This window comes from Perognathus longimembris, chromosome 20 (genome assembly GCF_023159225.1).
Source record: "Perognathus longimembris pacificus isolate PPM17 chromosome 20, ASM2315922v1, whole genome shotgun sequence".
Lineage (NCBI taxonomy): Eukaryota > Metazoa > Chordata > Mammalia > Rodentia > Heteromyidae > Perognathus > Perognathus longimembris.
In genome coordinates this window covers 18,419,476-18,443,085 of record NC_063180.1, presented here as the reverse complement: position 1 = coordinate 18,443,085, position 23,610 = coordinate 18,419,476, and the positions used below count along the sequence as shown (strand labels likewise).

The 23,610-nt window shown below is 53.1% G+C and overlaps 2 protein-coding genes and 1 long non-coding RNA gene across 6 annotated transcripts in view; 2 read left to right on the top strand and 1 right to left on the bottom strand.

Annotated features, from left to right (window-relative positions):
- Positions 1 to 10,815, top strand: LOC125338986 (cytochrome P450 2S1). The gene is made up of 9 exons (XM_048330042.1): positions 1 to 194; positions 1,821 to 1,986; positions 4,374 to 4,523; positions 4,825 to 4,985; positions 5,077 to 5,256; positions 6,410 to 6,551; positions 7,194 to 7,381; positions 9,881 to 10,022; positions 10,177 to 10,815. The coding sequence occupies exons 1-9, from the start codon at positions 6 to 8 to the stop codon at positions 10,365 to 10,367; spliced, it is 1,509 nt and encodes a 502-aa protein (XP_048185999.1). The 5' UTR covers positions 1 to 5; the 3' UTR covers positions 10,368 to 10,815.
- LOC125339004 lies at positions 1,251 to 20,252 on the bottom strand. The gene is made up of 3 exons (XR_007208379.1): positions 20,092 to 20,252; positions 4,675 to 4,677; positions 1,251 to 1,287 (listed from the first exon to the last, which is right to left on the bottom strand). It is a non-coding gene; the product is annotated as an uncharacterized LOC125339004 (long non-coding RNA).
- Positions 15,387 to 23,610, top strand: part of Axl (AXL receptor tyrosine kinase) — a 24,980-nt gene continuing 16,756 nt past the window's right edge. For 2 of the 4 annotated variants that reach the window (XM_048330038.1, XM_048330036.1), the window contains exons 1-4: positions 15,387 to 15,982; positions 16,953 to 17,178; positions 17,429 to 17,529; positions 19,436 to 19,612. In XM_048330038.1, coding sequence (XP_048185995.1) covers positions 15,925 to 15,982; positions 16,953 to 17,178; positions 17,429 to 17,529; positions 19,436 to 19,612 — 562 coding nt within the window. In that variant the 5' untranslated portion in view covers positions 15,387 to 15,924. Of the gene's footprint in view, positions 15,983 to 16,949; positions 17,179 to 17,428; positions 17,530 to 19,435; positions 19,613 to 23,610 lie in introns of all 4 variants that reach the window. The other 2 variants (XM_048330037.1, XM_048330035.1) reach the window with 1 other exon arrangement.

The window sequence follows — 23,610 nt, the reverse complement described above, 5'->3', positions numbered from 1 at the left end:
CTGAGATGGACGCGGGCGGCACCTGGGCGCTGCTGCTGCTGCTGCTGCTGCTCCTGCTGCTAGTGAAGCTGGTGACTCCGTCACCGTGGGGGACGCGGGCCCTCGGCCACCTGCCCCCAGGGCCCACACCGCTGCCTCTCTTGGGCAACTTCTTCCAGCTGCGTCCTGGGGCCATCTACTCCGGGCTCATGCGGGTGAGTGAGCCTGGCTGGGGGTGGGGAAGGGGTCCCCCGGGGGAGTGACCTGGCTGGGAATAGGGGGTACAAAGGGTGGGGGGGGGGGTCAAAGAAGAAGGCAGATGCAAGGGGTCCCAGGACCAAAGGGGACCCTCCAGGCAGGAGCAGGGCTGAGAAGGGAAGGGGCGCCCTGCAGAGCCACACAGAGTCCTGGAAATGGGGTGAAAGTCGGGGGAGGAGGACCCAGGAAGGGGGACGGGCCCCACAGGAGCCTGGGAAGGCTGTGGGCTGGGAGGGAACACAGCTGAGAGAGAAGAGCCATCGGGGAAGAGTAGCTGGTGTGCTCGAGTTGAGCTTATTGACAGGAGGAGAGGATTTTTTTCCTTTTTTTGGTACCAGTCCTGAGCTTGAACTTAGGGCCTGAACACTGCCCATCCCTAAGCTATGTTGTTCAAGGCTGGTGCTCTACCACTTGAGCCACAGCTCTATTCCCAGCTTCTTGTTACTGGTTCATTAGAGAGAAGAGTCCCACAGACTTTCCTGCCCAGGCTGGCTTTGAACTATGATCTTCTAGATCTCAGCCTCCCGTGTAGCTAGCATGACAGGTGTGCGCCACCAGCGCCTGGCTGAGAGGAAGTCTTCTGAGGAAGGGGCTGGGATGATGGGAGATCCTGAGAGTTGTTAACGGATGAGGTGACGCTCATGCTTAGATGGGATCCAGGGGGGGCCCTGAGACCTGGGTGAGAAGTTAGGAAGGAAAGGCAGCCCCAACTGGCCAGGGCGGAGGCCGGGAGAACTTCTCCCAATCCAAAAGAACCCATGGTAGCTAGGTGCCAGTGCCTCACACCTGTAATCTCAGCTACTCAGGAGGCTGAGATCTGAGGATCATGACTAGAGGTCAGCCCAGGCAAGAAAGTCCATGAGACTCACATCTCCAGTGAACCACCCAAAAACAGAAGTGGAGCTGTGGCTCAAGTGATAGAGCATTCTCCCTGAGTGAAAAAAGCTCAGGGACAGATCCTAGACTCTGAGTTCAAGCCCCAGGACACACCACACACACACACACACACACACACACACACACACACACACACACACACACACACACACCCTCTGGTACTTCAGAAAGAGGGTGTGGGCAGGACTGGGGATGGGGATGTAGTTTAAGAGGTTGGGAGGGAGGGATAGGGACATCTGGAGACAGATGCTCAGGATGTGTGTGTGTGTGTGTGTGTGTGTGTGTGTGTGTGTGTGTGTGTGTGTGTGTGTCCTGGGGCTTGAACTCAGAATCTAGGATCTGTCCCTGAGCTTTTGTGCTCAAAGCTAGCGCTCTACCACTTCAGCCACAGCACCACGTCTGGCTTTTTTTTTTTTTCCTTTTTCTTTTGGTGGTTCATTGGAAGTAAGAGTCTTGCAGACTGTCCTCCCTGGGCTGGCTTTGAACCGTGATCCTCCACATCTCACCATACTAAGTAGCTAGGGTTATAGGCGTGAACCACCAGCACCTAGCTAGGAAATGATCATTTTTAACTGGAAATTGAAAAGTTTGGTTTGCTTTTGGGGGAGTTATGAGAGACCACAGCGGCTTTGGGCTGGCAGCCACAGTGACCTGCACCCCAACTCTTTCTCCCTCTGTGCCCCCAGCTGAGTAAGAAGTATGGAGCCGTGTTCACGGTGCATCTGGGCCCCTGGCGGCGCGTCGTGGTGCTGGTGGGCCACCAGGCTGTCCACGAGGCCCTGGGAGAGCAGGCTGAGGAATTCCATGGGCGGGGAAGGCTGGAAACCCTGGACCAGACGTTTGATGGTCACGGTGAGTGAATGGCTGGGTGACCCCCACACACAGGTGTGTGCATGACTTTTGCACACAGCTGAGTCCTGAGATTCCATGCGAAAAGGGATGTTTGTGTCCAAGGACTAGGCCAAGGACTGAAAAGGGGACTAGGCCTGGTGCTGAGGGCGGCGCCTGCTAAGTAATCCTCATGAAAGGAAGACCAAGGAACTTTCCAGGCTCTAGGGATGGATAGGCCAACACTCATAACCTGGAAGCTATGCGTTGTGCTAGGACATCCCTCGCCAGGTGCCCGGATGGGGAGATCACACCTGTCATCCCAGCTACTCAGGAGGCTGAAATAGGAGGATCGAAATGCAAGACCAGGGAGCTGGAAATGTGGCTAGCCTTGAGCAAAAAAGCAAAGGGAGAGCACCCAGGCCCTGAGTTCCAACTCCAGGACTGACACACAAACACACAAAAAGATCTGGGCTAGGGCTGGGAATATGGCCTAGTGGCAAGAGTGCTTGCTTCGTATACATGAAGCCTTGGGTTCGATTCCCCAGCACCACCTATGTAGAAAACGGCCAGAAGTGGTGCTGTGGCTCAAATGGCAGAGTGCTAGCCTTGAGCAAAGAGAAGCCAGGGACAGTGCTCAGGCCCTGAGTCCAAGCCCCAGGACTGGCAAAAAAAAAAAAAAAAAAAGATCTGGGCTGGGACTGTGGCTTGGTGGTAGAGTGCTTGTCTCGCATGCATGAAGCCCTGGGTTGGATTCCTCAGTACCACATACACAGAAAAGGCCAGAAAAGGAGCTGTGGCTCAAGTAGTAGAGTGTCAGCCTTAGCAAAAAAAAAAAAATCAGGGCTAGCACTCAGGACTTGAGTTCAAGCCCCAGAACTGGTGAAAGAAAAGAAGATGAAAGAAAAGAAAAGAAAAGGAAGGAGGGAGGGAGGGAGGGAGAAAGGAAGGAAGGAAGGAAGGAAAGAAGGAAGGAAGGAAGGAAGGAAGGAAGGAAGGAAGGAAGGAAGGAAGGGAAATGCAAGTCAAGGCAAAGCATGGAGTGTGGAAAATTATTCACCCCACCATCTCCCTGTGCCTGGCTCCTGTACTGAGAATTGAGGACACAGGATACACACTTTCCATAAGACAGTGGAGGGAGGGACTCGAGCTCTGAAATAAGAGGTGTGGCTTTGAGAACAGGATACAGGAGGCCCTGTGCCGTGAGCCCGTGGAGGAGCTCACAGAGGCCTTCGTGGAGGAGGTGGCCCCTGAGCTGAGAGCCAGAGGAAGGATGAAAGATGGAGGTTCTTTGAGGGGGGGAGTGACAGCCCCCTGCAGGCAGAGCCACCAGCAGGTACTAAAATGGGGGACCTGGGGGCTGAGGTCATGACATCCTTTGAGGAAAGAAGAAAGTCAAGGAGGGGCTGGGGATATAGCCTAGTGGCAAGAGTGCCTGCCTCGGATACACGAGGCCCTAGGTTCGATTCCCCAGCACCACATATACAGAAAACGGTCAGAAGCGGCGCTGTGGCTCAAGTGGCAGAGTGCTAGCCTTGAGCGGGAAGAAGCTAGGGACAGTGCTCAGGCCCTGAGTCCAAGGCCCAGGACTGGCCAAAAAAAAAAAAAAAAAAAAAAGAAGAAAGTCAAGGTCAAAAGGGCCCTTAGGCAGGGCCTATGAGTCACGTGTCTGTTTTGTTGTTGTTATTGTTGTTGTTCTCTGGAAACTATGGATTTTTAAATTTTTTATTATTATGTTCTGTGTATGTGGTACTGAGGAATTGAACCCAGGGCTTCACGCATGCTAGGCAAGCACTCTTACCACTAAGCCACACTCCCAGCCCCTGTAGAATTATTGTGTGTGTGTGTGTGTGTCTGTGTGTCTGTGTGTCTGTGTGCCAGTACTGAGGGCTTGAACTCAGATCCTCAAACTCTCACTTGGCTTTTTCCGCTTGAGGCCAGCATGCTACCTCATTGATTCACAGCTCCAACTTCCAGATTTTTACTGGTTCATTGGAGAACAGTGTCTCATGAACCTTCCTGCCCTGGCTGGCTACAAACCTCAATCCTCATATCTCAGACTCCTACCACGCTAAGCTGAAACTGTGGGGTTTTAATCATAATTGAAGTAGAATTAGTAAATTTCTGTAGAGGGGAAGAGCTGAAGGCTGGCTAGTCCCGAAGAAGGAACCCACTGGACAAAAAGTGGGGCCACAGGGTGAAGATGGGGATGTAGGTATAGGTGGGAGAGACAAGAGGACCCGTCTGATGTCCCCTCTGGCCTTGCGCTCAAGGATGGAGGAAGCCCATTGGGCTGTGTGTTTATTGAGCACCTACTGTGCCCTCAGTTCTCAAATCAGGCACAGAGGGCCACAGGCAGCTCATTGGGAGGGCAGGGCCAGTCACTTCTTGAGTCTAGCCCTTGCTCACAGGGGTTTTCTTCGCCAACGGGGAGCGATGGAGGCAGCTGAGGAAGTTCACCCTGCTGGCTCTGCGGGACCTGGGCATGGGGAAGCGAGAAGGCGAGGAACTGATCCAGGCGGAGCTGCGCTATCTACTGGAGGCGTTCCAGGACACGGAAGGTGAGCAGTGTGGGGTCATGAGAGAGGGGGTCACGCATGTTATGTGTGGATGATCTCCAGCCCAGCCCGGGAGACCTGCAGGAGGGTCCTGGCTGGCCTTGAACTGCAGTCCGCCTGAGTAGCTAGGATGACAGGCAGGGGCCACCGGCACCCACTTTTTCCTTCCTGAGACCGTATTTGTCTCTTGTTTGTGTCTTCCTGGCTGGGAGCAGTCTGTCATCTGTATGGGTGCATCTGCTTCTATGGGGCTCCCCTGTCCCCAACCCCACCACTCCCTTCTCTGCCCTCCACACCCCCACAGGACGGCCCTTTGACCCCTCCCTGCTGCTGGCCCAGGCCACTTCCAACATCACCTGCTCCCTGGTCTTCGGCCTCCGCTTCCCCTACGACGACAAGGAGTTCCAGGCCATGGTCCAGGCTGCGGGGGAGACCTTGCAAGGCGTCAGCTCCCCATGGGGCCAGGTGAGTGGGGGGACCCCTGCTGCAGTCCCCCGCCCCATGGGGTCCTGCCAGGCCCCTTTGAGCACCACCTGTCTTTCCCCCACTCTACTAGGCTTATGAGATGTTCTCCTGGCTCCTGCGGCCCCTGCCCGGCCCCCACAGACAACTCCAGGGCCACTTGGCTACGCTGGCCGCCTTCACCGCCAAACAAGTGCAGAGACACCGAGACGTCTGGGATGCCTCGGGTCCCAACCGGGACCTAGTGGACGCCTTCTTGCTCAAGATGGCGCAGGTGGGGGAGGGGGGAGGGGAGAGAGCCCCTGGAGACCTTTTCTCTCCCTTCAGGTTCCTGTGTGTGCATCTGTATGGCACCCCCTCCTTAAGTGTTGGCCCCTCTCTTGCTTGCCTATTTTTCCTCTCCTCCTCCTCTGCCTCCTTCTCCTTCTGTGGGCCCTGAGTTCAGGCCATACCTAGGAGTCTCACCTTCAATTTTTGCCATCCCATCCCGCCCCCCTGCCCCCATCCCTGCTGGCGGTGAATTTTATGTGAATTTTATGTGAATGGCAATCATTTCATTGGGAAAGCTTGTGATTTAAAATGGTATTTGTAGCCCTGGGTCAACTTTGCTGGGCTGGCCTTGAACCCTAATCCTCCTGTCTCCATCTCCTGAATAGCTCGAATTAGTGGCTGACCATTCCTGGGCTGGACACAGGGCCTGGGCTCTGTCCCTGAGGTTTTGTGCTCAAGGCTGGGGCTCTGCCACTTGAGGCACAACTCCGCTTCCTGCTATTGGATGATTCACTGGAGATAAGAGTCTCTGGGGCTTTCCTGCTCTGCCTAGCTGGGGTGTTTTATTGTTTGTCTTTTTGTGTGTGTGTGTTTTTTCCAAAGTGTGTGTGTGTGTGTGTATGTGTGTGTGTGTGTGCTTTTCTTATTGTTTGTTCTGAGTATTTTGAGTCAGGATCTCAATATGTAGCCTAGACTGGCCTCAAACTCATATGATCTTCCTTCCTCTGCCTCCCAAAGTGCTGGTATTACAGGTGTATGCCACCATGCCTGGTTTATTATCTGTGGGTTTGGGGAGGTTTTTGTCAGGGCCTGAGCACTGTCCCTGGCCTCCTTTTGCTCAAGGCTAGCACTCTACCACTTGAGCCACAGCGCCATTTCCGGCTTTTTCTATATATGTGGTGCTGAGGAATCGAACCCAGGGCTTCATGCATGCTAGGCAAGCACTCTATCAGGAGGACCCCCCAAAAAAAAATTTTTTTCAGCTAAAATGAGCTACTCCCAAGAGGTTACCTCTCAATTTTGCCCAAACCTTTATTTTACAACCTTTATTCATTTGCCAAAGCTCTCCCTGTCTGCTCTCACAGGGCCCAGCCTGACTCCACTAGGCTCTGGCTGTGTGTTCTCATGAGACCCTCCCTCTACCTGGCCTCTCCCAGGAGGAAAATGACCCAAGCACGGAATTCACCGGGAAGAACTTGCTGATGACGGCCACTTACCTGCTGTTTGCTGGGACGAAACCCATCAGCTCCACCATCTGCTACGCCCTCCTCCTGATGCTGAAATACCCTCACGTCCAAAGTAAGAGTGTGTTCTAAAGCCTGCCATCTCAGGAGGCTGAGAGCTGAGGATCCCAATTCAAAGTCAGCCAGGGCAAGAAAGTCCATGAGACTCTTATGTCCAATGAACCACCAGAAAACCTGAAGTGGCACTGAGGTTCAATGTGGTAGAGAGCTAGCCTTGAGCTGAAGAGCTCAGGGACAGCGCCCAGGCCCAGAGTTCAAGCCACAAGACTGATCCCCCCCCCCAAAAAAAAAATGCTAGTACACAGATGGAGAAGGAGATGTGTGGATCGGAGACAGAGCTGAGAAGGAGCCCCCCAAACTCCAGTCTTTCCAGGTTAGGGAGCTGTGTTCCATGCAGTCAGGGCCAGTGAGGTGGCTGGTGGCCTCGAAGCTGAGACTCCGCGACCATGGGCAGAGGCAGATGTGACTTCCAAGCAGGGCCTCTGGGCTTCCGTTTCCTCATCAGGAAAATGGAGGTGGACAGCGGAGTGTACCCATGGGCAGCATTGCCAGTGGGATTTCAGAGGTCAGATGCAGGCCCGTCCCCCTTGCTAGCCTCACCCCCAAACAATGGCTACCCAAAGAAGATGGGATTCCTGAGAGGAGAATCACGGGGTCCCACCTCACCCCTGACCCTCAACCCTCCTGTCCCACACAGAGCGTGTGCAGGAGGAGCTGGCACAGGAGCTGGGGGTCGGCCGGGCACCCAGCCTGGGCGACCGCGCCCGCCTCCCCTATACCGATGCCGTCCTGCATGAAGCCCAGCGGCTGCTGGCCCTGGTGCCCATGGGTATCCCCCACACCCTCACAAGGACCACGTACTTCCGGGGGTACACTCTGCCTCAGGTAGGTGTGGGGTGTCCTGGACCCAGCATGCATCTGAACTGTCAGTCCAAACTGTAAACACACATGGTCTCCCCTCCCCACACCTCTTTCCTTTCCTCTCTCTTTCTCCCACTTTACCTCCTCCTCCTCATCCATCTTTTTTCTCTCTCCACTGTCTGGCCTCTCTTTCTCCTTCCTTCTCTCTTTCTCCCTCCCTCCCTCCCTCCTCCTCTTCCATCTTTTCCCTCTCTCCTCTCTTTCCTCTTTCTCTTTCCTTCCCTTCGTCTCCCTCTCTCCCACCCTCCTTCTCTCTCCCTCTTCCTCCTCCATCTTTTCTTCTCTCCCCTCTCTCTTCCCTTTTCTCCCTTTCTTGCTCTCTCCCTCTCTCCCTCCCTCTTTCTCCTCCTTTTTTTTTGTTAGTCATGGGGCTTAAACTCAGGGCCTGGGCATTGTCCCTGGGCCTCTTTGTGCTCAAAACTGGCACTCTACCAATTGAGCCATGGCTCTGCTTCCAGATTTTTGAGTGGTTAATTGGAGCTAAGAGTCTCACAGGGCCAGGCACTGCTGGCGGTGGCTCACGCCTGTCATCCTAGCTACTCAGAAGGCTGAGATCTGAGGATTGTAGTTCAAAGCCAGCCCAGGCAGGAAAGTCCGTGAGACTCTTATCTCCAGTTAATCACCAGAAAACCAGAAGTGGCTTGGTGGCTCTAGTGGTAGAGCGCTGAAGAGCTGAAGAGCTCAAGGAGAGCTTCCAGGCCCAGAGTTCAAACCCCACAACCAACAACAACAACAACAACAAAAAGTCTCACAGAGACTTTTCTGCCCAGGCTGATTTTAAACCTCCATCCTCAGATCTCGGCCTCCTGAGTAGGCAGAATTACAGGTGTGAGCCACTGGTGCCTGGCTTTGTCCTCTTCCCCCCCCACCCCCGCTTCTTTCTCTCCTCTCTCTCTTTCCCCCTCCCTCCTCCTTCTTTTTTCCCGCCCCCCCTCATCCTTTTCTCCTCTTTCCCTCTATCTTTCTCCCTCCTTCTCCCTCTTTCCCTCTCCTTTCTCTCCCCCCTCCTCCATCTTACTGGAGAGCCAATTCCAACATACCACCACCAGAGGGAGATGTATCCCAGATCCTGGCAGCTAGACTACTCCCAGCTGCACTATTTTAGTTGCAAAGGCAGCTTCTCCTCAGACTCTTACCCCCACCCCCTTTCTAAACTGGGAGCAATAATGATGTGAACTCAGGGCTGTAAGACAATGCTTGTAAAGCATCAAGTCAGCTCCGGGTGGCGGGGGGGTGGGGGGACATTCTAGGTCCAGGTCAGCGAAATCATGAGTGTCCATCTCTGTGCAAGGGGAAACTTCCAGACCTTTCCATACGTCCATTTCCTCTCTGTGATCCTGCACGGTCACTGTGTGCCCATTTCAGGTGAGGAAACCAAGTCTGCAAAGTTAGAAAGCTTTTTATGTTTACGTAGCCTTCGGGCCCAGGAAGCCCACCCTGTAGCTAACTCTACCAGCATTAACAAGGCCCTAGCTATTCCTGGGGTCTCCCCAAGTCCAACGAGCCAGACTCCCCCACCCCCCCACTCCCCTACCTGCCTTCCCCCCACATGGAGAAACCCCAAGAACACAGGAGCTCTGATCTACCTGAACTGCCACGTGTCCCCAATTTGGGCAGAGGGAACCAAGCTGCAAAGAAGTGGACTCAGACATTCTGCAGAGATAGGCTTAATGATCATTTGTGCTCCTGTACTGCTTGAACTCAAGGCCTCACGTTCTCAAGTGGTGGGCTGGTGCTCTACCACTTGAGCCACTACTCCAATTCCAGCTTTTTTTTTTCATTGGTGATAAGAGTCTCAGGGACTTTCCTGCCCAGACTGACTTTGAACCACCATCCTCAGATCTCAGCCTCCTGAGTAGCTATGATGACAGGTGTGAGCCACTAGTGCCCTAAGCCTCAGTTTCCTTTTTTTCCCTTAAGGCTAGCACTGTATCGCTTGAGCTACCACTCCTAGCTTTTTTTTTTTTTTCCTTAATTTGGTGGTTCATTGGAGATAAGAGTCTCACCAGCCAGGTACCAGTGGCTTACACCTGTCATCCTAGCTACTCAAGAGTCTGAGATCTGAGATCAAGGTTCGAAGCCAGCCCAGACAGAAGTGCCCAAGAGACTCTTATCTCCAATAAACTACTCAGAAAAAAAGCCAGAAGTGGTGCTGTGGCTCAAGTGGTAGAGCAACAGCCTCGAGCCTCTTCCTCTGGCCTTACCACCCTGAGTGCTGGGGTTACAGGCATGCACTACCATGCCTGGCTGCTCTATCTTTAAAATGGGGATACAATCCATAACACCTCAGAAGACTCAACGAGAGAGACAGAGAGCACATACATACACGTGAGATCACATATGTGGCTGTCCACGGTAGACACTGATAGGTGGATTGGGAGGAGCATGTGACTAGCACCAGGCCCTAGGGTGGGAGTGGCTTGGGAATCTCCGGAACTGTGCCAGGCTCTCTTGTCCCCATAGGGCACCGAGGTCTTCCCTCTCCTTGGCTCTGCCTTGCATGACCCCAACTTCTTCAAGCAACCCGAAGAGTTCAACCCAGGCCACTTCCTGGATGCAGATGGAAGGTTCCGGAAGCCTGAGGCCTTCCTGCCTTTCTCCTTAGGTATCTGCCGAGCCTGGGATCTAAGCAGAAGGCTGACTCTCTGGGCAACCCCAGTACATCCACCACCACCCCCTGGACCCCTCCCCCTTGCTGGCGCCCTCTGCAGGCCGGGTTGGGAACAGCAGTAACTCAGTCCTGTCTCTTCTCTCACCAGGCAAGCGTACGTGTCTCGGGGAGGGCCTGGCTCGGGCCAAGCTCTTTCTCTTCTTCACCAGCATCTTGCAGGCCTTCTCCCTTGAGAGCCCATGCCCACCCAGTGCCCTGAGCCTCCAGCCAGCCACCAGAGGCCTTTTCAATATCCCTGCCGCCTTCCAGCTGCAGGTGCGGCCTGTCCACCTCCCCTGACGGAGGAAGAGGGTGATGACAGGCGTGTGCTACTAGGTCCAGCTGCTTTCTGTGGAAGTGAATGGAGCCCATCTGGGAGCGTGATGTGTATGGACAGATAACACACCCATCTTCCGTGCCACGTGGTTCCGTGTGCTCACAACCCACATGAACAACCTGCCAGCTTTCCAGGTCTCCTCACTGCCTTCATAGCCAATGAACGCCGCCATGTCTGGGGGCCGGCCATACATGAGAATACACACACACACACACTGCAATCACATCACACACTGTCCACATACCGTGCCATCTCTCTGCTGAGACCTGCTAGGACCAATGAGGCAATCCCCAGCGCCCCCACCATGCCCTCTGACCATCAGAAAAGACTGTTCTCAACCACCTTGAGTAACTCACTGTCCCAAATACAATTCTTTCCTTCTCTGCTATTGTGCACAGAGATCATGGTGTGTGTGTGTGTGTGTGCGCACGCACTTGGTTTCTAGTATTAGTATTTGATTCTCTTTTTTTTTTTTTTTTACAAGAGGATGACTCAAACTCCATATCTGATACTTGCTCTTGCTCACAGGCCGCTTGCTGCCCTACCACCTGAGCCATGCTTCCAACCCCTGGGTTTGAGTTTTTGTTGGATTTGGGGGGTGGAGGGTAGTGGGTTTTTATCATATAGCCCAGCTGGCTTTTAAGGCCCAAGAGCTGGGATTATAGTAGTGTACTGCCATACCCAGCTATACATACATTCTGGACACACACACTCAGACCCGAGAAATGTGACCATCCCATCCCTGCTTATGTAACCACATTAATAGGGGCTCCAGCCCAGCGCCTGTGGCTCACCCTTGTCAAAATCTAAGGATTGCTGTTCAAAGCCAGCCCAGACAGGAAAGCCCGTGAGACCCTTATCTTCAATGAACTAGTAAAAAGCTAGCCTTGAGTGGGACAGTGCCCAGGCCCTGAGTTCAAGATCCACGACTGACAAAAAATAATAATAAGCCAGAAGTAGAGTTGTGGCTCAAGTGGTAGAGCATCACCCCTAAGCAACATAATTCAGGGATAGCATCCAAGCCCTGAGTTCAAGCCCAATGACCAGCACAAAAAATATTAATTAAGGGTTCCAGCTCCACCCCCCAACACACACCCACACTGCCATCCACACCCACAGATCCTAGTCTACGTGTCAGACCCCCTAAAAAGGGGTGAAAAGGACCACGCAGTGGCCAGGCTCCAACCAGCCCCGTCACAAAATGGGCCAGATGTGAACTGTCTGGGACTAGAGGTCCCTGATGTGGGGATTTGGGGAGTTTTTTTGGTTTGTTTTTGTTTTTTGGAAGAGTTTGTTTCTCTCCCCCCCCCCACCCCTGCCCCGACAAGGCAGGGCCCTGTGTACTTGTGCAAGGGGTGTCTGACATAGTGAGGAAGTATGGGGATGGGGGGGTCCGCCCCTCCCTGGAGGCCGGGCGGGGAGCTGAAAAATATGGTCACCACCCACCGTGGCTGTTGACCTCAGAAGCAGATGTGGAGCTGCGCAGGCTGGAGGAAGGAGGGGCATGGCTGGGACTGGTCTGCAGCCAGTAGATCAGGACCCTGAATGTCTAGAGGGCCCTCCCCCACCTACCCCGCCACCCCCTCCCCACCGCCACCCCCCCACACTGAATCTTCGCCCCCTACCCTGTTATATCCTGCCTGGCCTTCACTAGGAAACCAGATTATCAAGTGCGGAAGTTTGAAACACATAACCCAAAGGTCAAATGATGGGATGGATACCCCCATCCCCCACCCCATCCTGGCCCGGCTTCATTCATTGTCATCAGCTGTACTTGGGGAGGCAGTTTAGGGACAGACACTGTGCTCGCCTGACAGGAGAGGCCCTGTCTGGGCAAAGATTTAAAATCAAAGAACCTCTTTTTATTTCATCAATTTTCTGCGTGTGTGTGTGTGTGCACGCATGCATGCTCACGTGTGTAGGTCCTGGGCACCATCCTTTAGCTTTTTCACTCAACTTTGAGCCACAGCTCCACTTTCAGGGTTTTTTTTGGTGGTTCATTGGAGATAAGAGTCTCATGGACCTTGCTGCCCAGGCTGGCTCTGAACCTTTATCCTTCTATCTCAGCCTCCTGAGTAGCTAGGATGACAGGTGTGAGCCACAGGCACCTGTCTTATCTATCAGTCTTTTAAGGTTATGGGAAGGCAACTCTCAGAAAATAATCGAGCAAGTGTTTATTTTAAAGAGTCAGGACAACAGTTTTCTTCTGGCAACTTCCAGGCATACACACATACAGCAGAGCTGAGAGAATTGATAGAGAACACCAAACCTGTGTCCTGGATTCTTCCACGATTTAGCTGCGTGCTTGGTGAGAGTTCTGTCAACCTGTTCATCTAGCTCAGCTGTTGTTGCTGTTGTGTCAGTACTGGGTCTTGAACTCAGGGCCTCACACTCTTACTTGGCTTTTTCCACTCAAGACTGATGCCCTGCCACGTAAGCCACAGCTATCTTAGAAATGGAGTCTCACAAACTTCTGCCATGAATGGCCTCACACAATAACCCTCTAGATGTTAGCCAGAAGAAAATGATAACGAATACAATGCAGATTTGAATTTTTAGATAATGATCCAATTTGCTTAAATTTAACTAAGTTAAATTTGGAGATAAGAGTTTAGCAGATTTTTCTACTCAGGCTGGTTTTGTGTTTGTTTGTTTGCCAGTTGTGGGGCTTAAACTCAGGGCCTGGGTGCTGCCCCTGAGTTCTGCCACTTTGAACCACAGCGCCACTTCTGTTTTTTGAGTGGTGAATTGGAGATAAAGAGTTTCACAGGGAGTTTTCTACCCAGGCTGGTTTCGCACTGCAGTCCTCAGATTTTAGCCTCCTGAGTAGCTAGGAATATAGGCAAGAGCCATAGGTGGCCAGCTGTGTGTGTGTTTTGTGGTTGTTTTTTATTTTGGGGGGGGGGGGTTGTCCTTTTTTGTTTTTGTTTTTTTGTACTAGGGATCAAACTCAGAACGTTCCACTTGCTAGACAATCACTTTGCCACTGAGCTACATCCCAGCTCCCAGGCTGGCTTTGAACCATGATCTTCATATCTCAGCCTCCTGAGTAGCTAGATAACAAGTGTGAGCTAGATAAGGGCTGGGGGGTGGGGAGAGCATTGGTGCCTCACTCCTATCATCAGGAGGCTGAGATCTGAGGCTCTCGGTTCGAAGCAAGCCTGGGCAGAAAAGTGAGGTGTGTTGTTTTGTGTTTTTTTTTTGCCAGTCTTGGGACTTGAACTCAGGGCCTGAGCACTGTCCCTGGCTTCTTTTTGCCCAAGGCTAGCACACTGCCAACTTGAGTCACAGTGCCACTTCCAGCTTTTTCTATATATTTGGTGCTGAGGAATCGAACCCAGGGCTTCAGGTATACGAGGCACTTTACCACTAGGCCATATTGCCAGCCCCAAAAGTGAGATTCTTTTTTTTTTTTTTTTTTTGGCCAGTCCTGGGCCTTGGGCTCTGGGCCTGAGCACTGTCCCTGGCTTCTTTTTGCTCAAGGCTAGCACTCTGCCACTTGAGCCACAGCGCCACTTCTGGCCATTTTCTGTATATGTGGTGCTGGGGAATCGAACCCAGGGCTTCTTGTATAGGAGGCAAGCACTCTTGCCACTAGGCCATATTCCCAGCCCCAAAAGTGAGATTCTTATCTTCAATTAACCACACAAAAACTAGAAGTGGCACCATGGCTCAAAGTGGTAGAGCAATAGCCTTGAGTAGAAGAGCGCCCAGGTCCTGAGTTCAAACACCACAGAGAGAGAGGAGAGAGAGGAAAGAGGAGACAGAGACAAAGAGAGACAGAGACAGAGAGGCCTAGGTGAAGGGCGGACTTCCATCAGATCTGGTTGTGCAAGGGGGTCCCTGGGGCAGTTGCGTGGCTCAGCTTCCTCTGCTGAATGGGAGTGGGTGGGAGTGTTGTCAGCTGACATGGTTCCAGAGACACAGCAGGCAGTGATGCTAAACTTCCCTCCCATGTTCAGGGGGCACAGAGCCACTTTGTGTCAAACCGAAGGGCACAGGACAAAAGGTCCGTAGGGTGGAAGTGGGGGAGCCAGGGCCCCGGATGCACAACCCCCGGGGCGGCACAAGTGCAGAGAGATGGAAGTCCTGGGTACCAAAGCTGCCCCCATAGGGTAAGAGAAACTGCGCATGCATGGACTTCCTGCGCATGCGTGGACCCTCATGGTCCACCACTAGCCAGCTGTTCGAGACGAAAGTTACCCCATCTGATGGATGGACATACTGAGGCCCAGGAGGCTGGTTACTGGCCTGCCTTCACAGTTAGAGCCTTCAGCTAGGATTTCAGGTGGAACCGGCGGACATCTTGAGACATGGTGGACATGACCTTTCTGTGCGTGTGTGTGAGTGTGTGTGAGTGTGTGTGCACGTGTGTGTGCATGTGCGTACTGGTTCTGAGGCTCAGTCCTGGGCCTGGGCGCTGTCCCTGAGCTTTTGCACTCAAGGCTGGTGCTCTACCACTCGAACCACAGCTCCACTTCTGGCTTTTTGCTGGTTCCTTGGGAGTAAGAACCTCCTGCCCCAACTGGCTTAGAACCACAGTTTTCAGGTCTCACCCCATCCTGAGTAGCTGGGATTTGCAGGTGTGAACCACCCCCATCCAACTGGCTTTCACCTTTCTGGCCATATCCCCCCTCCTCCAAAGGAGTTTCTCCCCCCCCCCCCAAGTGATACCCGCTCCCAACCAAAGCTTTCCACTGCTGAGACCCCAGGTCCCTCCCAGCTTCCCAGGAGGTAAGCTCCTGACCCAGCTTGTCTGAGGGTGGCTCTGGGCAGGCATTGTGCCCCTGCATGTCTCTGCCTGTCCTGGCTGTGTGTGTGTGTGTGTGTGTGTCTGTGTGCATGAGTGTAAGGGGGAGTAGCCAGGAGGAGGAGAGGCCTGGCTGGGGGCTGGGCTGGGGGTGGAGGCCAGGGAGGGGGGGGGGTTGTCACCAGCTTCAGAGAGTGGAGTTCTGCCGGAATGTTGATTACCAGACCCAAAAGGAGACGTAAGAGGGACAGCGCTCAGACCAGACAGACAAACAGACACATAGACTTTGGGCCCCATGGGGGGGGGGCCAAAACTGGGGGCATAGCCATCAGAATCCCCTCCCCACCCCCTTTTCCAGCCTCCTTCCTAGGCTCCTTTAAGACAGGGTTTGTCCTCAACTCCAGGAGTTAACCCTTGGCTGTCCAGGTGGCCCCTTAGGCTCCAGCCTGATGGGCGGAGACAAAGTGGGGGGGCCTATGGGGGGGAGGGTTGCCCTGAAGTCTAGGGAGGAAGAGAAGGAGGCAGCAGTGGAGCCAGCACTGGGAAGGGAAGGAGACAGTTAGTGGATCACGCTTGGGGGAAGGTGGTTGCTGAAGAAGCAGAGCCAAGGCAAGGGGCTCCTGCTGTGCCAAGCGTGGGCAGTGCCAAGTCCCCGGGGAGCCCGGAGCTTGGGGGGGGAGGGCCAGGAACAGCCTGGCCCTGCCCCCTCCCCCCTCGGGAGGCGGCCAGCAAGTTTGGAAGAAAAAGTTTGGCTTCGATCTCCTGTGCTGATGGCCCGAAGGATGGGCAGAATCCCGTTAGCCTGGTGTTTGGCGTTGTCCTGCTGGGGTGAGTGATGGGGGTGGGGGGCTTTGGGGGGGAAGAAGAGGGATGGGGGCTGGATGGCAGGTGTTGGGGATGCTAGGCTTTGGGACGTTTCCTGGGAACAGCAGTGTGGAGACTTAGAAAGAGGGAAAGAGATGCAAGGACACACCGACATACTAGGACAGGCATTGGGGAGAGAAAAAGAAGACAGAGGAACAGAAAGAAAAGAAAAGAAACAGAAAGAAAGAAAAGGGGAGGGGGGAGTCAGAGACAGACGACATGGAGAGATACAAAAGGACCGATCTTCCCCCAAAGAGCCACTGAGGCAGACAGAGGGTGGAATATGAAGTTCTGGGGGTCCCCTTGCCACTGCCTTACACACACACACACACACACACACACACACACACACACACAGACACTTGCTTTCCCACTGAAGTGGGAAGGGGTGACTTTCATTCTTTGACTTTGCGTGTCTTTCTGTTTTTCTGTCTTTGTCTTTTTTCTGTCTCTGTCTCTTTATCTGTCTCTGTCTCTATTGCTGTGTCTCTCTGACTGTGTCTCTGTTTCTCTGTCTCTATCTGTCTCTGTCTGTCTGTTTCTCCCTCTCTCCCTCTCTTTCTCTCCATCCCAAACCCTTTTTCTTCCCTCCTCTGTTTACCATCCCAATCTGTTAAAATCTTGGGGGAGCCAAAGGGCAGAGGTTGGCCCTGCCAGGCAGCCCCGGGGCGTGGGAGGCCGCCCAGATCCCAAAGGACAGAGGGACGCTGGCCCTTGGTCCCCTGGGAAAACTCTCATCCTCTCCCGAGCCTCCACCCTCTGCTCCCACCCTGCGTTCTGAGGTCACCCTACAACTATGTGTGCCTAACGGCCTGGAGGGGAGGCTTGGCGCGGGGGAGGGCTAGTAAGGACCTGGGGGGGGGGGTCTGGTGGCCCCCTACGTCCTGGGTGGGGGTCCCTCAGTCCTTCCCTCCCTGTGCTTGCTTCTCAGCAGGTGCATGGGCTGACACTGAGGACCCATTTATGCAAAGTCCGGAGAACATCACCGGGGCCCGAGGAATCATGGGGACCCTGCGGTGTGAGCTCCGCATTCACGGCGAGCCCCCAGAAGTGGACTGGCTGCGGGATGGACAGACCCTCCAGATGGCAGACAGCACCCAGATTCAGTTACCCCTGGGTGAAGACTGGGAGGACGACTGGAAAGTGGTCAGCCAGCTCAGGTGTGAATGAGGTTCCTGAGCAGTCTTGGCACCCCAGATCCCCCTTCCCGGCACCGCCCGGCCACCCCACGGCCGGCAGAACCCTAGCCTGGCTTTCTGCTTATGATGACACCCTTGAGTTTCATTTTCTTCTTCTGTAAAATGAACTAAAAATATCTTTCTGTGACCTTTCCGTTCAGACACCCCCTCCCCTCCTGCCCCACACCGGCTTCTTCAGCCCCAACTTCTTGATCCTCCTTTTCCCTTCCAGAATCTTCTCCCTCAAGCCTGCAGACACGGGACGATACCAATGTTTGGTGACTCTTGGAGGACAGACTTTCATGTCCCAGCCTGGCTACGTAGGGCTGGAAGGTGAGTACTGGGGTGCAGTCCTGAGAGCTCACCAGGTACTGCAGAATTTGGGGTGCCCTCCTAGGGCATGTATGCTAGTTTCTTGGGAAACTAGAGGGTTCTGATTATGGGGGAGCAGGTCTGGAAAGATTGTAGGTGCTGGAAGAGAAGTCATTCAGTGCTTGGGGTTTTTTTGGGGGGGGGAGATCAGGCATGGTTGGGGTAAGTAGAATCATCTAGAAGTTAGAGGTATATGGCTTAACTCTTCTAACCTTCCCCACTCCTGGAGAACCTCTCATTCCTCATCTGTAAAATGAGATGATGAAAGCCAGGCATGGTGGTGCACACCTATAATCCCATCACTCAGGAAATGGAGGCAGGAAGATCTGGAGTTGGAGGCTAGCCTCAGTTTACGTAGCCAGAATCTGTCTCTACTTTTTTTTTTTTTTGCCAGTCCTGGGGCTTGAACTCACAGCCTGAGCACTGTCCCTGGCTTCTTTTTGCTCAAGGCTGGTGCTCTGCCACTTGAGACACAGTGCCACTTCTGGCTTTTTCTATATATGTGGTACTGAAGAATTGAACCCAGGGCTTCATATATACAAGAAAAGCACTCTGCCACTAGGCTATATTCCCAGCCCCTCTAATTTTTGTTGTTGGTGGTAGTGTCCCTGAGCTCTTCAGCTGAAGGCTGGTGCTCTACCACTTGAGCCATAGCACCACTTCCCATTTTCTGATGGTTAATCAGAGATATGAGTCTCACGGACTCTCCTGCCCAGGCTGACTTTGAAGCACAATCCTCAGTTCTCAGCATCCTGAGAAGCAAGGATTATAGGTGTGAGCCACCGGCACCGAGCTATCTCTAACTTATTTGACTTGTGGGTGGAGACAGGAGTGAAAAATAGGAGTGAGAGAAGGAGAGACATTATCCAAAAAGAAATCTACTCTTTACCTGACTTATGTAACTGTGACCCTCCCCTCTGTACATCATCTTTATAGCAATAAAAATTTTAAAAAGAAAAAGTCTAAATAAATAACTATTTGTCAGCTAATTAATTAATAATTGATTTGTTGAGGAATCACACATTCTGGAAAAGAGACCTGAATTACTCAGTAAGATAACTTTTTTTTTTTTTGATCAGTCATGGGGCTTGAACTCAGAGCCTGGGCACTGTCCCTGAGCTTTTTTGCAAAAGGCTAGCACTCTACCACTTTGAGCCACAGCTTCACTTCTGGCTTTCTGGAGGTTCATTGGAGATAACAGTCTCATGGCCTTTGCTGCCTGAGCTGGCTTTGAACCACGATCCTCAGATCTCAGTTTCCTGAGTAGCTAGGATTACAGATATGAGCCACAGACATTCAGCAAAGCAGTCCCTTATCTTGAGGGTAGAATTTACTCCTGCAAATTCTAGCCACTCAGAAGGCTGAGATAATGAAGATTTTTGGTTCAAGGCCAGTCAGGGAAGACAAATCCTCAAGGCTCTTATCTCCAATTAACCAGCTCCCCACCCTCATCCCCCACCCCCAAAAGAAGCTGGAAATGGAGATGTGGCTCAAGTGGTAGAGCCATGCATCTTGATGCAGAAAGCCTTGAGTTCAAGCCCCAGGACCAACACACACACGGAAATCAGGCATTAGGATCATATATTGTAGGGGTAGAAACTGAAGGAGGGCTAAGAATGTGGCTTAGTGGTAGAGTGCTACCACTAAGTGGTAGAGTGCATGAGGCCCTAGGTTTGATTCCTTGGTACCACATAAACAAAAAATAAATTAATTTAAAAAGAAAAAAGAAAATGAAGGAAGTTCAGATGTCCTGGAGAACTAGAAAGTGGGGGGGAGGGGACAACTCAAAGACTCCATAATCTTTGGAGGCCTGGGGGCCCAAGTTTATTCAGAGGGACCCCAGCCTCTTCCCCTGTCTCCCTGCCAGGCCTGCCTTACTTCCTGAAGGAGCCTGAAGACAAGGCCGTAGCTGCCAATGTCCCCTTCAACCTAAGCTGCCAGGCCCAGGGTCCCCCAGAACCTGTGAACCTACTCTGGCTCCAAGATGCTGTCCCTCTGATCCCCACCACAGGCCATGACCCCCAGCACAGTTTGTATGTTCCAGGTGAGTTGGGGGAGGGAGCGATAGGGAAGGGGAGAGGGCAGGGCAGTGGTGGGGCGGGATGGCACTTGTTATTTACTGACAATGTCTCCCTGTCCTCTGGCCTCTGAGTCTCTCTCTTCTGAGTGCTTTTCTCTGCTTCTGTCTGACCTCTACCTCCTCTGTTTCCTCCTCTGTCTCTTTTTTTGTCAGTTGTGGGGTTTGAACTCAGGGCCTGGGCACTGTCCAGGAGCTCTTTTATGTTCTACCACTTTGAGCCATATCACCACTTCTGGTTTTCTGATGGTTCATTGGAGATAAATAGTCTCATGGACACTAACTTTTCTGCCCAGGCTGGCTTTGAACCTCGATCCTCAGATCTCAGCCTTCTGAGTAGCTAGAATGGCAGGTGTGAGCCACCAATGCCCAGGGCATCTCTATCTTTCTGACTGGGTCTCTGTATCTCTGTCTGTCTCTTACTCCTTCCATCCCCCCTCTCTGACTAGCACACTCTGTCTCCAATTTCCTCTGCACTTTCAAGCAGCTCAAGTCTGTGGGCCTTGTTCCCTCTCCAGCCCAACAGGACATGGAAACAATCTTCTCTCCATTGCCCTCACACACACAGATGCCCATCGATTGCCCTCTAACACCCTCTGGGCTTCAGCTGAGACACTCCGTTGGGCAAACACAGCCCAGAGAGAGAGAAAGTGGAAGCTTTCTCCACAAAGAGGGAGGAAAGACAAAGACACAGAGAAGTGACCCATCACGCTACTTGGAGCTCCACAGTGGGCAGAAGCAGAGCTGGTGGGGGAGGAGGGGGGGAAGAGGAGGGTAGTAAGGAACCTTCCATGTGGGGCTCCCTGTTATCCAGGGAGAAGAGACTAAAGCACACAAATTGAGGTTGTCTTAGTCAGGGGTGGTGGCTGAACCCCACCTGCTTCCTCACTGCCCTTACTGGGATGAAAAGGGGCCAGAGGTGAAGGGAGGTGCCCACATTCTCAGCATTCTGGGGACCCTGAGTGTGCTGGGAAAGGGTGGGAAGCATGCTGACCCCCCCTCCAGGGGTGACTCAAGCTGGTGGCTTGAGTGAGTGGTGGGGTAGGGACAAGAATGAGGCCTGAATCACAGAAGAGGGGGGCAAGAGAGGGATGGATGTGTGTGTGTGTGTGTGTGTGTGTGTGTGTGTATCTGTCTGTCCATGGGGGTCTGTGTGTGGACATGTCTGGTTGTGCTATCCATGTATCTACATAGATTGAACCTATTGGCATATAACTGACACCAGTGGAGTCTTTGATCCCAGTGTGTATATGTGTGTGTGTAAGACAGAAAGAGATAGGTTCACAAATCAGTAACAAATACCCACAGCTTCTCTCTGGTCTCCTTGTATGTGTATTGGCTCTGGCTTGACTTTTCACTTTCAAGAGTGCTCTACTACTGAGCCACGCCGCCAGCCCAGCTTTTTGCTACTTAACTAGAGATGGGATCACTGCGACTATTTTTCTGCCGAGGCTGGCTTTGAACTCTGGTCCTCCAGATCTCAGCCTCCTGAGTAACTAGGATTACAATGGACATGAGACACCAACCCCTGACTACTTGTGTGTTTCTTGCTGCGTGTCTGTGACCACCTGTACCATGTCACGAGATTTCTGCTATTCACGTGTGTATGCGCAGTTTGTTCATGGGTTTGACTCATTTGTTTGTAGATATTTGTGTGTGTGTGTGTGTATGTGTGTGTACATCTCCTGGATGTGAGTCAGTCCATGTGCATTGTTTAGGAACAGAATGGAGGAGTTCTCTCTGATCATCTGTTTGTGTTTGAGCTAATAACCGCCTGGGTGTGACTCATCGTGTGTGTCTGTTATGTGTCTGTGTATCTTTGTGTGTCTGTGCGTTTATCGTGTGCCTGCGTGTCTCCGTGTCTGTGTCTGTGTGTGTCTCCATGTCTGTGTCTGTGTGTGTCTGTGGTGCTCTGTGAAGGAATTTGGTCGGTTGCTGTGAGTCTGTCCCTCGGTCTGACTCAGGGCGTGTCCTCCTTCCACCCCTCTCATTCCCTGGAAAAGCAAGGCCGGGGTGGGGTAGAGCTGGGGGGGGGGGGGGGCACACACATGTGGAAAGCACATCTGGAGCGGGCAGTCCGTCCCAGCAGGGTCCAGCAGAGGGGACAGGGTCTCGGCCCCAGGCCCCTTCCCCAGCCCCTTCCCAGCGCAGACGCGGGGCCCGGGAAGGGGGGTCCCGGACGGGCGGCCGGAAGTGCTGCGGAGGGGTGGGGTGCGGGGGCGCCGTGACTCATGCGGGGGCAGGAATGCTGCGGTCGGAACATGACGGGTTCCAGAACTCCCATCCTCTGCCCGGGGGGCCGCGCGCTGGACCAGCAGGGTCCCCACGAGCCAGGTGCCAGCGTGGGGGCCCGGCGCGGGCCCCCTCGGTTCCCCCTCGTCCCGCCGGGCACCTGACCTTGGCTGGGGACCCGGGCGCCCCCCGCCCAGCCCCTTCCGCCGGGCTCCACTCCCTCAGCCCGGGACAACTGAGAAAAGGAAACTTTGTGTCCCCGTGGAGCGGGAGGCGCTGCCCCAACCTCAGAAACGGTGGGAACAGGGCATGCGCACGCGCACTTGCACTGGCGTGAACTGCCACGCGCATGGGGCCCCTAGTGCAGGTGCAGGATCGTGTGCTCCAAGCATGCCCTGTGCACAACCAAGCCTTGCACACCAGACCATGCACACGTACCTAGAGATTACACGTCCTTGCAGGCCTAGACCGTGCACACCCAAGCCATGCACACTTTCAACCCCACACACGTTCAAGCCATACATGCCTAGACCATACACTCCCAGGCCTTGTACACCCAGGCCATGCAGACCTAGACCATGCACACTTAGACCACACAAACCCAGGCCATGCGTGCCTAGAACATACACACCCAGGCCTTGCACCCATAGACCACGCACACCTAGGCCATGCATGCCCAGACCATGCACACCCACACCACATACACCCAAACCATGCACTCCCAGGCCTTTCACGCAGGCTAAAGGCATGATGCTCTGAACATGGTGCCACACAAACATTGTGCGTGTGTGTATGCACATGTACATATGTCCCAGAAACACCACAAAGCCTCATACATGGCAGGAAATAGACTGAGCTTATCGATGAACAAATATTTGTGTGTGTGTGTGTATGTGTGTGTGTGTATGCCAGTCCTGGGTTGTAGACTCAGGTCCTGAGCACTGCCCCTGGGCTTTTGTGCTCAAAGGTAGCACTGTACCACAGCTCTACTTTGGGCTTTTTTTTTTTTTTTTTTTTTTTGGTAGTTGACTGGCGTTATCTGCCCAGGTTAGGTTCTAGACTCAATCCTCAGATCTCAGTCTCCTGAGTCTCTGGGATTATAGAAGTGAGCCACCAGCACTTGACATCAATGAACACACTTTTCTACACATACACCCATACCCACATGCTTCAGTGAGTTTATCCATTCTGTGTAGGTTGGCATAGGCCCGTATGAATGTTTGTGTTTGTACTTAATGTACATGTGTCTTTCTTTTCTTTATACTTGTTTTTATTTTATTTTTTTTACAGTACTGGGGCTTGAACTCCCACTCCTTCTGTCACTTGGCTTTTTCCACTCATAGCAGTTACTCTACCACTTGAGCCCACACCTCCAACCCTGCTAGTTCATTGGAAATAAGAGTCTCTCAGGGGCTGAAAATATGGTCTAGTGGTAGAGTGCTTGCCTTTCGTACATGAAGCCCTGGGTTCGATTCCTCAGCACCACATATATAGAAAAAGCCAGAAGTGGCGCTGTGGCTCAAGTGGTAGAGTGCTAGCCTCGAGCAAAAAGAAGCCAGGGACAGGGCTCAGGCCCTGAGTCCAAGCCCCAGGACTGGCAAAAAAAGTCTCTCAGATTTGTCTGCCGTAGCTGGTTTTGACAAAGGGCCATCCATCCTCAGATCTCAGCCTTCTGAGTAGCTAGGATTACAAGCATACTCAGCAGTGTCCGGTTTCCGCTTCCTCTACCTGGC